The following is a 17472-nucleotide window of genomic DNA, read 5'->3' on the forward strand; positions in this document are numbered from 1 at the left end:
AGAGCACCATCGTCAGCTGGGGAAGAAGTGTTACAACCAGCTGACTGAGGCTTTGAATTCGAACTATTCGTTGTCATGTAAGCACAGTGCTCTGTACGCATAATTAAGCCTGCATCAATGCCCCGACACCTACTAAAGGTTTTGATACTTTGCTTTAAATTCAACATACATTGAACTTACTAAAAGGAGATTTTCTGCGCGCATTTAGGGACTTCACATCCCATCATGCATTAAGAATAGTGCTTTTTAGCATACGCCCACTGGGGGCGAGCATGGTAATAAATTGACCGGAATTGCAAAGAAATGAATGCGTGCCTCTTTGTATGTTTGCAGCAGCCCTGGAAGAAGCGGCGTGAGGCCGTGAAACGCGTTGGCATACAATACTCAGTTGGAGCAATTAAGCAAGCTGCATCTAAATTGCCGGATGGCTGAGCACTGTCGAGTGATCTCTCATTGCTTTGGGAACTTTGTTTGACTACATTTACACGGCCTCCCTGCCGTGGAGAGAGCACCATCGTCAGCTGGGGAAGAAGTGTTACAACCAGCTGACTGAGGCTTTGAATTCGAACTATTCGTTGTCATGTAAGCACAGTGCTCTGTACGCATAATTAAGCCTGCATCAATGCCCCGACACCTACTAAAGGTTTTGATACTTTGCTTTAAATTCAACATACATTGAACTTACTAAAAGGAGATTTTCTGCGCGCATTTAGGGACTTCACATCCCATCATGCATTAAGAATAGTGCTTTTTAGCATACGCCCACTGGGGGCGAGCATGGTAATAAATTGACCGGAAATGCAAAGAAATGAATGCGTGCCTCTTTGTATGTTTGCAGCAGCCCTGGAAGAAGCGGCGTGAGGCCGTGAAACGCGTTGGCATACAATACTCAGTTGGAGCAATTAAGCAAGCTGCATCTAAATTGCCGGATGGCTGAGCACTGTCGAGTGATCTCTCATTGCTTTGGGAACTTTGTTTGACTACATTTACACGGCCTCCCTGCCGTGGAGAGAGCACCATCGTCAGCTGGGGAAGAAGTGTTACAACCAGCTGACTGAGGCTTTGAATTCGAACTATTCGTTGTCATGTAAGCACAGTGCTCTGTACGCATAATTAAGCCTGCATCAATGCCCCGACACCTACTAAAGGTTTTGATACTTTGCTTTAAATTCAACATACATTGAACTTACTAAAAGGAGATTTTCTGCGCGCATTTAGGGACTTCACATCCCATCATGCATTAAGAATAGTGCTTTTTAGCATACGCCCACTGGGGGCGAGCATGGTAATAAATTGACCGGAAATGCAAAGAAATGAATGCGTGCCTCTTTGTATGTTTGCAGCAGCCCTGGAAGAAGCGGCGTGAGGCCGTGAAACGCGTTGGCATACAATACTCAGTTGGAGCAATTAAGCAAGCTGCATCTAAATTGCCGGATGGCTGAGCACTGTCGAGTGATCTCTCATTGCTTTGGGAACTTTGTTTGACTATATATATATATATATATATATATATATATATATATATATATATATATATATATATATATATACATACATATATACACACAAACATGTATATGCACATATATGTTCACTGAAAAAACTAAAGGTTACAGGGATGTTATAGTTATGTTCTGATTTTTACACACACAACCATAGAAATTCAGCAGTTATAATTATGCTTATCTCAAGAAATATAACTCATGCCCTGAGTTAACTATAACTTGCGCCCCCACCAAGCACAGTTTCCTCATCAATAATTGAATTGCAAATGTTGCAGTGATATTATCAATGATGTGATAGAAGATGTCATGACTAATGTAATATGTGGTATAATTAGCAGTGCATGGCGACGGCGCAAGGTATAGTTAACTTATGTGGAATATAATTAACACAAGTCTACTGTCACCTGAACACAGATATACTCTTCAATACAAATATTTATAACATGTTCAATACCTCTACATAGCTATGGTACATTAGGAGTACATGTAGTTTCCTAATACTTGCACCCATGTTCTTTATACAAACTGTATAGAATCAAGTGGAAATTAATATGGCAGTTATCTAAACTATAAAACACATAACCACACTCATTGAATGATTTCATCAGTAATGTCATTTGAGAAGTCATCAGTGATGTCATACATGGTACCATAGATTTCATGTGTGAGGTTATAAGCAGAGAATGGTGGGGGCACAAGTATTAGTTAGTGCTGCTAACTATAACTGGTAAATTTCTGTGTTTTGGTTCTTTCAAAACGTTCTTGTTCACTCTAAAAAATTCACCTAACTATACCGTTACTTTAACCTTTGGTTGTTTCAGTGAATTTCTAAATTGGTTTTTTAAATGAAAACAGATATTTTTATTACACCTATCTATAACGTTACTTTAACAATTGTTTTTTTCAGTTTCTTAACAGACTTTGATCCAGAATTAAGGAGAGAAAAACACAAAAATTTGAAAAACAGAAGAAAAGAAACACGGAAAAACAGTGACAAGGGGAGAAAGCGGGAGTGAAAAAGAACCTGCAAGAGTGGGATGATGAGGTAGAGAGTGCTTAGAGGTAGATTAAAAGTGCATGAGATAGAAAAAAGACAACAAAGTCCTGGTATTTGGCACCCCAACCTTAAATTTGCACCAGTTGCAGACTTTGGAGCAAAACGTTTGCGTCCTGGCAATTATTATTTTACAATTTAAGCACTGGTTTCACTTGTTTCAAATTGGTCACCTTACCTCGTGGGTTCCAGCTGTAATGGCATTCACACGTGGAGTTGTTTGGATGATTTGCTGTAAGATGTTAACATAGGTCTGGACTTCCATGAGATTCTGTGAGGGAAAAGTAATACAAAATGTTTACTAGAGACACAATTTCTCTATCTATAGTTCTAGTCTAAATGGACATGGCGAAAGTGGTAAGTTTATAGGAAAGGGTAATATTCGGAGTCAAAGCATGAACCAGGAAGACCAAGAAAGAGAGCTAGAGTGTCATATCGGTAGTAGTTTCTGCATCTGAGCAATCAACCAAGCAGAAATGAATTACCAGTGCCATCAGACAGAGAGATACGGAGTCAGCCCGTCTGAGGAGCATAAATCCTGCCCAGCATCAGGAGAAATGGCTTTCTGTAAAGTGACCAAATGTAATGTATGTTTCCCTTCTGGAAGACATATGATGCACACGCTGCATTAGATATAAATGTACACATCCTAAATAATTGGACATTTGAACTGACAATCGAATAGTTATATTCTAAGTATTACACTGGGAAAGTGTCTTATAACCCAATGTTTCAGATTTAAAATCTTTTGGTAGTCATTGGCTGAAATGCTAGAACCATGGCTGTGAGTATTAGAAACCCAAAATACTTAGAGGCCAAATATTTTTGGTCAGCTGTGGATATTGTACCTTCAGCACTGACAAAATCACCAAGCACACATATCAATGGCATTGAAATGTGGATCTCCAGGAAATTCCATGAGTTAAAAAAGTCAATTAGCATGAGACCCAACATTTATCATGCGTGCTACTTCAATCAATCAGGATTTATAAAGCACTGTAAATCCCTTGTGAGGGTCTCAAGGCGCTGGAGTTGCTAGCTGTTTCCCAGTGCTCTGTTCATTCAAACAGCCAGGTCTTGAGACCTTTCCTCAATTACAGGAGCAATGAGGCAGTCCTAAGGTCCAGGGAAAGGCCATTCTAGGCTTGGCCGCCAGTTGAGAAATGAAGCGTCCTCTGCTGTTGGCTTGGCGGATCCAAGGGCTGTCTGTGAGGAAGAGGGAGGTGAATAGCAGGTGCTGGCAGGTTGGTGGAAGGTCATTCGTTTATTGATGTATGTTGGTCCTTTGTTGTGTAGGGATTTGCATGCATGGGTCAACATCTTGAACTGGCATCTCTTCTGGATTGGGGACCAGTGTATTATCTTGAGGTGTGGAGTGATGTGAGTCTGTCTGGGAGGTCGAGGATGAGTCTTGCCATTGAGTTTTGTATTGTCTGTAGGCTCTTCAGGGGGCCCGCAGTGATTCCTACATATAGAGTGTTCCTGTAGTCCAGCCTGCTGCTGACAAGGGCCTGAGTGATGGTCCTTCTGGTGTTGATTAGGAGCAACCTTAAAATCTTACCAAACATGTATGGGGTGGAAGGAGGTGGATGGGATTGGGTTTACCTGTGTCTGCATACATAACTTGCTGTACAAGATGATGCTGAGGTTGCAGGCGTGGTCTGTCAGGGTGGGGGAGGGGCCGACTTCAACTGGTCACCAAGCATTGTTCTATGGCGAGGTGCTGTTCCCAAAGGTGAGGACTTCAGTCTTGTCCGTATTGAGCTTGAGACCGTTGTCCTTCATCCAGTCGACAATGTTTAGCATACATCTGTGGAAGTTGGCTCTGGTGCTGGAGGGGTCATCTGACAGCAAGAGGATGAGCTGGGTGTTGTCGGCACAGTAGATGATGTTGAGTCCATGCAATCTGGTGGTGGCCAGGGAGTCTTGTATGTGTTGAGGAGGGTTGGGCTGAGGGACGATCCTTGTAGATGCAGCAGATGATCTTCTTGGGTTCTGAGGTGAATGGTGGGAGACGGGTTCTGTGAGTTCTTTCAGTGAAGTGTGAGTTGATCTTTTTTGAGGGCATCTCCCTGGATTTAGATTTGGTGGAGTCTGTTGATCAAGATGTGGTGATAGACAGTGTTGAAGACGGGTGACAGGTCTAGGATGATGAGCACTGCTTTTTCGCCACAGTCCAGGGGGGTCCTGATATCATCAGTGGCTGTATGAGGGCTGTCTTGATGCTGTAAGTGGCTCAGATTGGTTTGGATTGAGAGGGGTCGTAGTGTTCCAGGTGTTCAGTGAGTTGCTGGTTGATTGCCTTTTTGAAAACCTTCACCGGAAAGGGGAGCAGCGAGACGGTCCAGCAGTTCTTTGGGTCTACTGGGCCAGTGGATGGTGTTTTCAGGAGGGGCCTCACTACAGTGTGTTTCTATTCCTCTGGGAAGGAGGCCATGGTGATGGAGGCATTCAGGACTTTATTGAGTTCGTCCCCAATTGTCAATCCAGAGGTTGAAGATGTGTGGGAGACATGGGTCCTTGGGTGTTCCAGAGTGTATGGAGTTTATGATGGAGATTGTGGCTTGAGTTGTGAGAGGGTCACAATGGTTGATCAGGCATTTGTGTTTATGGGTGTGTGTAGGCTTATGCTGTCGGTGGCGTGTGGTTGGGGTTTGAAGTTCTCGTAGATGGCTGAGATCTTGTCATGGAAGAAGTCCACCAGGGTGTCACATAGTTCTCGGGAGGAGGTGATGATGTTCCTGGTGGCTGTGGGGTTAGAGAATTCCTTCATGATGGTGTAGAGCTTCTTGCTTCACCTTGTGCTGGCTCTCATACAGTCTCCTAGAGCATTCTTCTTTGTTTCTTTCAGAAGGCGGTGGTATTGGTTGAGTACTGTCTTGAAGGTGATGTGGTCTCCTGTCTTTTTGCTAGTATGCCACTTCCTTTCTAGTTGCCTGAAGTTGCGTTTGGTGGATTTCAGCTGAACAGTGAACCAGATGGCTCTTCCGGCAGGTACTTTGGATTCGGCTGACTTGGAGGTGCCGACTGTGTCCACTGGGAGAAGTTTTCCGCAGCCTGTTCTGGGTCAGATGTTGTATCAGGGAGGTTGGAGTTGAGGGTGTTGCTCCACTGATCTTCTGATATCTTTATTCCAGTTTATACGCATGGAGCTAGGGAGTGTGGTGTCAGTATTGGTAGATCCTGAGATGGTGAAATGGATGCTGTATTGGTCCAGGTGAGCTGTGAGACGTGGTTTTACTTGACTCCGTCGATGGACGTAAAAATGGAGTTGAATGTGTGTCTTGCAATGTGGGCGGGGTCGGTGACAAGTTGCTTGAGGCCGATGCTGCTCATGCTTTCCACCAGGACGGGTGTGTTAGTGTGCCCGGGGTTGTCGAGGTGGAATTTAAGGTTTCCTAGGAAGATGTAGTGCTTGGAATCGATGGCGATCTGGGCGATGAGGCCTGGGATGGCTGCAGAAGCTGGGGTGTGGTCACATTGGTCTGTATATGAGGGTGCCTTTAATGGTGCTTATTCCATTTGTGTGAAATTAGAAATTGATATGCTCCATTAGCGGGGTTGAGTCATGTGAGGAGGTTGCACAGTATATGCTGCCCTTGTGGACAATGGCAATTCCACCTCCCTGTTTTTTCATTTGGTCCCGGTGTGTTATCTTGTAGCCTTCGGGCATGGTGATGGCGATGTCTGGTGCAGAGGCGGGGTTCAGCCAGGTCTCTATGAGGAAGATAACGTCAAGGGTGAGGGATGAGATCATGTCCCAGATCTCTGTTGCATGTTTGCCAAGCAATTGAGTAGAATGTACTGAAGTTGTGCCATAGCGGTCTCGGTCAGTGTGATGGATGCAGTCATGTTTGTGGTGTCTCTGGGGTTGTTGGTTGCTTCTGTGTTGCTGGTGAGGCAGTCGTGCTAGCAGGAGAACAGTCCTCTGGTGGTATGTGGGGATGTGTGATCGATGCACATGGGATAAAGGGCTCTGAGGTCTGCAGAGGTGCAGCTGTGTGGGGCAAAACGACCAGGGTTCCTGGTGCTGGGCCCGGTCAAGGCGCAGATGGGACCAGACAGGTTTGCCTTTGGCGTGCCTTTTGTGCACCAGAGGTGTGCCCTCTGTGTGCAGCTGCACTCCTTTTTCACTCGTTTTGTTCCCTCACTTCTATCTCCCACCCTTCACTCTCCTTCTGGGTCTTTCCTCCGTTTTCTGTTGTTTTCCCCTCATTTCAAGTTCCCCCTTCACTATCCTTCAGTGTCTTTCCTCCGTTTTTCACTCATTTTTTTACCCTCATCTCAATCTCCCCCTTTCACTCTCATTCTGTGTCCTCTGTGTCTTTATCCACTCTTTCTTGCACTTTTGCTTCCTTATTTACATTTTTCTCTCTCTTGTTGCTTTTTTCCTTTTGCCTTTTTCAGCCCATTTTTCCCCGCCGCTGCTGCCCCCGGAGCCCTGCCCCCCAGCACGACCAGTGCGACCGGCCCAATCCAGCTCTCCTCCCCGCTCCCGCCTCCCAGCTGTCCAGCCCTCGCAGACCCCTACTTAATGGCACGGCCACACAGCAAGCAAGCCGCCGGCGTGCCAAAGGCAAGCCCGTCTGCGCCCGTCAATGACCCGACTGTGACCAGCGCCAGGAACCCTGGATCTCTGCACCGCCAACGCAATGACCCAGCGGCACTCCACGCTCTCAACCCAGGCCGCAATAACAACTGCAAGCTAGCATCACAAGCCGACACCCACGGACCCTTCAGCTGTCACCGCTGCCGGCACACCTATAGCACCGCCAAGACCACGGACCCAGCGCAACCCGCCCATAAGAACCCAACCAAACCGAAGACCATGCAATGCATCCTCCTCAATGTCCGATCCCTCCACAAACACACCACCGAAATCTGTGACCTCCTCGACAGCACCACCCCGGACGAAGCATTCTCAACCGAAACCTGGACCAACACCACCTCAGGAGCAGACATCGCCATCGCCATTCCCCAAGGATACAAGATCTCCAGGAAGGACCGCCCCACCCGTCCAGGAGGAATTGCAATCATTCACAAATCTACCCTCCGCCTGAGCACACTCCCCGACGAGCCCACAGACCTGATGTAACACCTTCACTTCAAGATACTGGCCAGCCCTACCTCCACCCTCCGAGGAACCCTCATCTACCGACCCCCTGGACCCCGCGGACTTTTTGCCAACTCCATCACGGACATTATCTCCCCGCATGCTATCACGTCCACCAATTACACCCTACTTGAAGACCTCAGCTTCCACCTCTATAACAAACTGGACCCCAGCACCACATCCCTCCTGGACAACCTCCACAACATTGGACTCCGCCCGATCGTGACCGAACTCACGCACTCAGCAGGACACACCTTTGATCCCCTCTTCAAAACAGGAAACTCCATCACCTTCAGCCACACTACGAACTCCCATGGACTGACCATCGATGCGTCCACTTCACCTTCAGAACACCCACCATCCACAGACACCAGCACTTGCTCCCATGAAGAAACTGGACCAGAATCACCGACGACCAGCTAACCTCATCACTCAGCAACTCCCCCCAACCATCGTGGAAAAAGATGACCCCAACACCGCGGCCCGAACCCTGCACAGATGGATCTCTGACAGCACCAACACCATAGCCCCCCTCAAGAAAAACAACAACACCCACGCCAAGAAAGCTAGATGGTTCGCCACCGAACTTCGAGAGTCCAGAGGCACTTGCTGCCACCTCAAAAAGGCCTTGAGGAACACCAAATCCACAGAAGCCCACAACAACTTCAGAGCTGCCACCAATGCCCAACCCCAACTCATCAGAAAAATGAGGAAAAAATTGATTGAAGACAGAATCTCCACTCATGCACACAACAGCAAATAATTCTTCAACATCATCAAGGAGTTCGCCCAACCAACCAGTGAGTCCACCGACATCCCTCCCTCACAAGACCTCTGCGACAACTCAGCACCTTTTTCCACCACAATATCAAGAGCATCTACGACAACTTTGACGAAAACAACCAACACACTGAACCCTCAACAACCACCCCCGACACCCTGAAGTCAGCGATCGACATCTGGACAGCCCTCACCACCGAAGACACACTGAAGACGATGAAGTTAATCCACTCCGGTGCCCCCACAAACCCCTGCCCCCACCACTTTTTTAACAGAGCTGCCAACACCATCACACCCATGCTCTGCCACACCATCAACCACTCCCTGGCAACCGTGTTGTTTCCCGGCAACTAGAAACACGCTGAGATCAACCCCCTCCTGAAGAAACCCTCGGCGGATCCCGCCGACCTCAAAAACTACAGACCCATCTCCCTGCTCCCGTTCCCAGCTAAAGTCATTGAGAAAGCCATCAACAGCCAACTCGCCATATTCATTGAAGAGCACAACATCCTCGACTCCTCCCAATCCGGATTCAGAAAAAACCACAGTACGGAAACCGCCCTCCTCGCCGCAACAGACAACATCCGCACCTTACTGGACAAAGGAGAAACAGCAGCCCTCATCCTCCTCGACCTCTCAGCGGCGTTCAACACAGTCTCCCACCGCACCCTAATACGCAGACTCCACAACGCAGGTATCCAAGACAAAGCCCTCGACTGGATCCGCTCCTTCCTCTCTGGCAGAACTCAGTGGGTCAGACATCCCCTTTCCTCTCGGACCATACACTTACCACCTGCGGAATCCCCCAGGGGTCCTCCCTCAGCCCTACGCTCTTCATTGTCTACATGGCTCCACTCGCCCCCATCGTCAGAACCTACGGACTCAACATTGTGTCATACGCAGATGACACCCAACTCATCCTCTCCCTATCCACCGAACCCAACACCGCCAGACACAACTTTCGGGAAGGCATGGAAGCCATTGCCAAATGGATGAAAAACAGCTGCCTACAACTAAACACCAACAAAAAGTACTCATCATGGGCCCAAACCCCGATGCCTGGAACAACACCTGGTGGCCCCCTGCCCTCTGAAGCCCGCCCACCCCCACGAACCACGCACGCAACCTAGAAATCATCCTGGACTCAGAGTTCAAAATCGACCGGTAGATAAACTCGGTCCTCCTGCTTCCACACCCTCTGCCTCCTACGTAAGACCTTCAAATGGATCCCCTTTGAACACAGAAAGACCGTCACTCACGCCCTGGTCACCAGCAGGCTCGACTAAGGCAACGCACTCTATGCCAGAATAAACAAAAACCTCACCCGTGAGCTAAAGAACATCCAAAATGCCGCCGCAAGACTGGTCCTCAACCTGCCAAGACCATGCCACATCTCATTCTCCACTGGCTTCCCATCGAAGCTAGAGTCACCTTCAAGATGCTAACCCACGCTCACACGGCCCTCCACAACACCGGACCACCATACCAGAACAGCCGACTCAAATTCCACGCACCCCAAAGGACCCTACGATCTGCCCAGCTCTCCTATGCCGTAGTCCCCCGCACCAGAAAGACCAGATCGGGAGGCCGCTCCCTCTCCTTCCGCGCGGCCAGAGCCTGGAACGACCTTCCGCTCCACCTCAGACAGACAACATCGCTCCCCATCTTCGTAAGAAACCTCAAAACCTGGCTCTTCAACAGACCCCCTACTTGATGGAGTGGAACCTGCGACCCCCCAGCGCCTTGAGACACTTACAGGTGAGTAGTCGCACTTGACAAACACCTGATTGACTGATTGATTGAACGAACAAGGCAACCACAGACAGTAGACGGACCAGGAGACAATGTATTAAAACTGTGCACAATAAACATGCCAGCAACAGATGGTAGACCAGAGCAAGAGATAATGTATAAAAACAGTGCAGAATAAACAAGGCTGCAACAGACAGCAGAATGGAGTAGGAAGCATAGTATAAGGTTTCAAGAGCAGTGGGATCTCAAGTGAAGGAGCACAGCAAGGCAGAGGCAGCTGGGAGCTGGCACGGTGACCATCTCAATGGAGTCATGATGCAGCCTCCAATAAGTAGATTCTGGGAGGGGCACTGGGGGGGGTTAGCACAGGTCAGGAGGCAAAAAAATGGTAGCAAGGCAGGACAAATGAGCGGGTGGTGGGCCAAAAAAAGAAAAACATCTGAGTGAACAGAAATAAGATTAAATGTAACAATAGTATAAAATAAACAGGGCAACAATGGATAGCAGAATGGAGCAGGAATATAATTTATTAAAACAGTGTACATCAAACAAGGCAACAACAGATAGTAGAAAAACCTAGAGACAATGTATTAAAACATTGCACAATACGCAGTAAATGTTTGAAAGAGGATGTACGGAAAAGCAAAATTACCTTTTTATACCTGTCCTTTGTTGCATTAATATCATCTTGCAAGAACTGAGATTCAATTTGAAGTTCCAAATTACATAAAAGTGCTTCGTCTGCTTCCTGGAACACAGAAAAATATCTTGGTCATTTTCAGCTGCTGGTCAGAAGTTCAATAGTGTTAAAACAGTTCTTTACTGTATTTTCTCTAGCACAGTTAACAAACAAGCACTGAAAACACTGCAATCAAAATGCTACATAGGCACTTAGATACAAAATGTTTTTCTGTCACAAGCAAGGATTCTGATTGTTTGGGAATGTAGAAACGTGTTTTTTGATATATATCCAACCCCCATTTCGGAGTTAGTAAATTATTACCAACTACTATAATGGATTTGCAACGAGTCACTAAATTATTACAAACTCCTACAATGGGCATGTGACTCCCAAAGGAAGAGCAAGCTGGATGAACCTTGTTGTAGACATTCCTTCCAAATAGTGTTTATTTAGGAGGTGCATCAATATTTTGCGACCATAACAATTAAAATTTGCTGACTCCTGAGTTGGAGTGGGCTCAATGGGGCCCCTTACCCTTTATGAATTAAAAGAAAGTTTGTTAGGAAGTAGGCAGTAGTACAGAAGACTCCTGCCAACTTTTAACTTTTTTTTAAAATAAACCTTTAACCCCATTTCTTGTAAGGAAAACTGGCTGCATTTTTACTCTATATAAATGTGAACTTGGATAGAAGGGTCTGCTGACAAAAAAGGCTACCATCCCTGTGATGACATCCAATCAGACAATCAGAGTAACTAAAAGTGTTCGACTCAAGTTCCTGGTTTGCATAACCTTAGTTCAATATGAAGTCACATAAATCAGTATATTTTCTGTACATGCCATCCGTAAAACCCACTGTTCTAGATTACTAAATTGCATCAATCACCATGCTATTTGTAGTACAAAAATTAGTCTCACAGCTGAACTATAATGTGGTGCTACTGCAGTGCTTCACAGATTGATCCTTGATTTATACTTTTCTTATAAAAATAATCCTTTTATTATTATTGTAGTTAATATTCAAATAATTCTCTGTTGTTTGAAGCCGAAATTGTTCACAGTTGTGCAATGTATATACATCTCATGACTAAATTTATCAAAACTAATTCCAAACTTTTCAAACATTCCCTTTCACAATCCCCATGACTGGCTATGATATTTCAAAAGGCAATCAACAACTTCATTTGGGCCAACTTTCATTTTGTGGCAGAAACTGGCATGAAACTGATGGATAAACCATGGAAGCTATATATTTTTCAGATCTAAATATGATATAGAATTTAGAAAGTGGTCATTTGTATATATTGTTCAAGATTTTTCCAAAGATAGTGTTGACTTGGCCATCACTGCAGGGTCACCACCAACCTTTTTGCCTTAACCCCCTTGTTTTCTGAAATTGTTTTTTTGGCTTCTAGGACTCTGTGTACTTTACCACTAGTAACCAGTGTTATGGTGCTTGGGTTCACTCCTTATAACATGGTAAAAGTGGCCTACACCTGATTGGCACATTTAATTTACTTTTATGTCCCTAATAAAATCATACAACATGTACCTAGGGCCTGTAAATTAAATACTACTGGTGAGCCTGCAGAAATTATTGTGACACCCACTTAAGTAGCCTTTTAAAACAAGTCTCAGGCCTGCCATTGCAGTCTGTTTGCAGTTTTAAACTGGCAATTTCGCCTAGCAAAATTAACGCCTTGCCAGGCCTAAAGTTCCCCTTTTAATACAGATAAGTCACCCCTAATGTATGTCCTATACAGCCCATAGGGCAGTGTGCATTGTATTAAAAACTTTGGACATGCACGTTTAAGAATGCATACCCTGGTAGTGAAAATTGCACAAATTCTTTCCCACATGATAACAATGGGTTGCCTTATCATATTTAATAAGTGATAACGTATGTATGGGAGCAGGCGGAAATGTCATGTTTGGTGTCTAAGAAATTTTAATTTAAAAGTCAGATTTTAAGTCACAATTCTGAAAATGCCATTTGTAGAAAGTCTGCATTTTTTAATACTAGCCATTTGGTGCCTGGAGCATTTTTCCTGAGTCATATGACTGGGTGTAGTTGGCAGTTTTGGGCCTTTGCATATTTCTCCAAGACAGTCACACAAAATGAGGACTGGGTGTTGACAGGATAAGCATACTAACAAGATGGGAGGGGTGGAGATGTGCACAGCCTCACTTACAATTTAAAGAAGCTGACTCAGGCCACACAGCCTGAGACCAGGGCAGGCAGGAAGGAAATTCCGACACCATCTGTAATCTGCTGCAGGTGCATTGACCTGGTATTGTGGTGACTACCACTGCGTCCTTCTTGCAGCAGCAAACCCTGTCCAGAAGGGGTATCTGGCCCTGTGAAACCCTTGTGGGCCACAGACTACAGATTTGTCCCATTGAAGGTTTTTTACTTTTGAAAAAAGAGGCTAAGTCTGAACAAAGAAATCTTCACAACATCGTCCAGCAGCTCCCCAGCAACAATACCTCCTCCTCGGATACCTCTTTGGACACTACTGGCTACCTTGCCCTGCTGAACTTTACCTTCTCAGACTTTTTTCTACAAAAACCCTTCAAAGTCTGAAGGTAAGCAGGGGCTGGGCCCAATCCACTTATTATATGCGAACCGCGCTCCATCGCAATCAGCCATACATTTTAACTTTGCCCTGGTCTCGCACTACTTGGTAGATTTCTGTCATTTTGGTGTCAAATGAATGGAAAATAAAAAAAATTATAAAATGTTAGTGTCTGATTTTTTTGGGCTGTGTTTTCACTTTATTACTGTTTAAGTGCTGCATAAATATTTTGAACATTGCCCACAAGTTAAGCATGAATTTGTTTGTGCCAAGCTACTAGAGGGTTGAGCAGAGGTTAATTTAGTTACTTTGTGAATCATCCTGATAAAGATTGTGGTGTTGTTTGAGAAAGGCTAGCACCCCCTTCAACTAACAACCACATTTCTTACATATACTAATCGTTGCAACGTTTTGCACTGAATGCTCATCTATGAAAGCAATAACCCATTACATCCAACATCCGTTTCTGGCCACAGAGGTATGAAGTGATTGTAGTTTGTTCAACAACTCAGCATTTTCTCTTTTTTTTTGCTTACAATGATTTTTTCATTGTGCAACAACCAGAGATAATTTAATAATGAACACTGTAATGATTAACATTTTGGGCACAAAGGAAAGTTATGCATTCTTTAAAATGTAGTCTAATTTAAGGATTGCAGTCATTCATGCCAATCCAAATTTGTGATCAATAATAATACAAGGTGATTCTGAGGGAGGTTTTGTAAAATTAGTTTTTGTACACTTTCTGTGCACATCTACATACAAAAGAAAGCCAAAAGAAAACCAAAAATATAGAGAAATTCAATTAGTACACAACATCTATGTTTGGGTCCAAAAAATGACCATGTAAAAAGGGAATCTAATTTCCCTTGGCAAACATTATTTTTTGAGATGTAGATAGATGCTAAACTGGTCACTCAGCAAAACCTACCAACCCCAGGCATACCTAAAAAAGAGAGCCCTGAAAGAGTGGTTCATTTTTCTAGCTACTTTTTCTTAACCAAGATTTCTTCAAAAGGTCAATGCTGTATTATAAAGAAACAGAACTTTCTCACAATTCTGAAATCGAAGCATTACCACCCAGTAGTCCCAAACATTTCTCATTAAAACTACAGCTTTACATTTGGGGAAAGACAAAAAAGGGCCAAACCTATGGCAATATGAAGATCACATTAAAAACACTGCATTGACTTCAAACATTGGGAGAGAAATGCACACTATTAATATGCATCCCTGGGTGCTGGTTGACCAGGGATCCAAATACTGCTGCCTTCTCCAGTGAAAATTGAGGGGAAATTGGTAAAATGCAATGTTGGCTGAGCACACAATACCACATTGACAAAAGTTGATTTCTAAGGGAGTTATGGGGCGATAGGTGTGTTAGTGGAGAACAGTAGGCTAAGGTGGAAAGGGAACATGCTATGCAGTATGATTTTATGCAATCTTTTTTTTGACAGATTGTGGCAGCATACTGCAAGGAAGGATAGGTACATCTCAGTAGAGAAACAATGTGATGATGCATTGAGTCTTCCTTCTGTTGTTGCGCAAAGGCTCATCTGCTGGTCACACCAAGTGCAGCACATCTTTGGTTGAACTCTGTAGGTAGTCTGACAATTTGGATGTGTTTCTGGCCCAGACTGCAAATGATAAAACACTGCTTAGCCAATTTGGGGTGAACACAACCAGCTCCAGTGATTAAACCTTTACTAGCAAATTTTACATATTCCTTCAATGACTGCATCTGTAAGTGCTCTTTATGAGAACTTTTGTTTTCAAGCTGTTTGTCATAGTTTGCCACTGCCACTCGCACTGCCAAACCTAGAGCCTGGTGGTAACTGTATAAATGGCCACCTTTTGCATCGCATACTCTCAGATTTTTGCTGGCTTTAGAACTCTGTGGACATTAGCACAGCTGACCAGGAGTAAACTGCCTGTGCTCAACTTTAAACGTGGTTAAATGTTGATGTAAAAAGTGCACCCAGGGTATTGAAGACAAATGCCCCTAGTGAACCGCAGTACCTACTGTGACATCCGCTCAGTGGCGGTGCAAACATGGCTATAGGCATACCATCTGTAGCCTGACTGCTGCAGTGTTAAACCTGCAGTGCGACCTGTGAAAATAACTATTTTTGACACATAAAAACCTTCCTTTTAAATATTAGTAAGTCACCCCTATGTAGACCTCGTAGCCCACAAGGCAGCATGTATGGTATTTAAAAGTGGGACATGTAGAAAATGAATGTTATCATGTTTCTACAGTGGCATGGCCCAAAATGCCATTTACACTGTGGAAGGCCTATTTGTCCTATGTAGTTAACCAGAGCACAGACTAAAATATGAATACTGCTAACTTGAGAATTGGACCTGTTAGAAAAGATTTAAACTACCATTTTCAATTTTTTTTTTAATCCTCTCTAATGGGGAAGTTAGGGATTTATTAAATATTAAGGAATAGTAACTTTTAGAGCGTTACCCTTTTCCTGATTGAGCTTTCAGAAGAATAACTAGCATTAGCCTCTGCCAACTCCCAACCCCTCCCCAGTCTTGATTGAGGGGTGAACACGTTGTAAAATTCCTCGTAGGAGCTACAGAAAAAAGTTGGCCTGATTAGTAAGGGATGGACCCTCTGGGCTCTGCAGAATCCTCAGAGTGGGGCATCCTCTTAATACCACATTTATATTCCTACTTGGGATGCCTCTTTGAGCACATGAAAGGCTCAGGGCCTACATGAAAGGGAGAAAAGAGGATCCCAGAACAATTCTTCTGTATCTCCTGCCTGAGTGCTTTTGTCCTACCATACTTCTGTCTCCTAATTTTTTGTGGATCTGGATGTCCTTCAAACCTGTTTTTAGTGTTTGTTGGTGGAGTACATGTGTGATTACAATAGTGCACTCCCCTTAAAGCTGAAGTTTAGTGTGGCCAAGAATGTTTGATATCTTGAAAATGCCCTGACACATGCATGTTGGGCCTGTGTGCAGTAAGGCAAATACGAACTACTGACAATTTGGGTAGTGTTACCCCTAGGGACTTGTACCCAATTGGTTACACAGTGGCTAGGTGTCATCCTCACCCATTAACTAGTGCCAAGCATAAATGTGGCACCCCAAGGTACTCCATCAGAATACTTTCTTCTAACCTTTGGGGAAGCACAGGATGGGAGACGGCATCAAACACGGCACCCAGAACAAATTTCAGCTTCAACCTATGCGGAATGGGTTTTCAACCCAAAAAAAAAAGACAAAATCCTTTTGGAATTATCACTTCAAATTTTTCTTTTACTTGGACTGCCATACTTTTCAGCTGGACCAATCCACTTGTTGTATCTGAAAGGGCTCCATCACAGTCGGTCTTAAATTGCCTCATGTCCTGATCTACTGTGACCATTGACCACTGGCACTTTATGCTTGTTGGTGTTATTTCAACTTCAAATTAAAAAATGAATGTCTCCTTTTCCCTTTTATGGATTTTTATTGCTTTTCTTGTCATTTTGTTTTTTAAATTGTACTTTATTTTTCTGATTCAGTTTCGGGGTTTTTGCTTGGAGGTTTGACTTCATTACTGTTTTGGTACCGAAAACATACTTTACACATTACCTTAAGTCAAACCTATCTGCTCTTTGCCATAGCACCATGAGGATGAGCTCAGGTTAATTTAGTGACTTTGAGTTCACCTTGGCAAGATGGTTTGATTATTCCTTGAGGACCAGTTGCCCACTTCAAATAATAATTCAATTTCTTATTTTTATTTTATTTTATAGTTGAATTTGTAGGGCGCAACAGCTACCCAAAAAGGGTTTCCCGGCGCCTGGAGGACTGAGTACGGAATAGTAGAAAGCAGAAAGGAATTACTGGCTAAACAGCCAGGTCTTTATGGATCTACGGAAGCAAGTGTAGTTGGTTTCTTTGCGGATAACAGGAGGGAGAGTGTTCCAGAGGGTGGGGCCGAGATAAGAAAAAGACTTATCACCCATCCTGGCGAGTTTGAAACGTGGAACCGTAAATTTCTCAAGAGA

The 17472-nt window shown here is 44.4% G+C and overlaps 1 protein-coding gene across 1 annotated transcript in view; it reads right to left on the reverse strand.

The window, feature by feature from the left end:
* Positions 1–17472, reverse strand: part of BFSP1 (beaded filament structural protein 1) — a 250109-nt gene that overhangs the window by 128025 nt on the left and 104612 nt on the right. Inside the window, exons 3-4 of the mRNA XM_085609363.1 lie at positions 10857–10952; positions 2738–2830 (exon numbers count right to left, since the gene is read on the reverse strand). Of these exons, the coding sequence (XP_085465489.1) occupies positions 2738–2830; positions 10857–10952 (189 nt within the window). The remainder of the gene's footprint in view (positions 1–2737; positions 2831–10856; positions 10953–17472) is intronic.

This window comes from Triturus cristatus, chromosome 6, assembly GCF_964204655.1.
Source record: "Triturus cristatus chromosome 6, aTriCri1.1, whole genome shotgun sequence".
NCBI classification, from domain to species: Eukaryota; Metazoa; Chordata; class Amphibia; order Caudata; family Salamandridae; genus Triturus; species Triturus cristatus.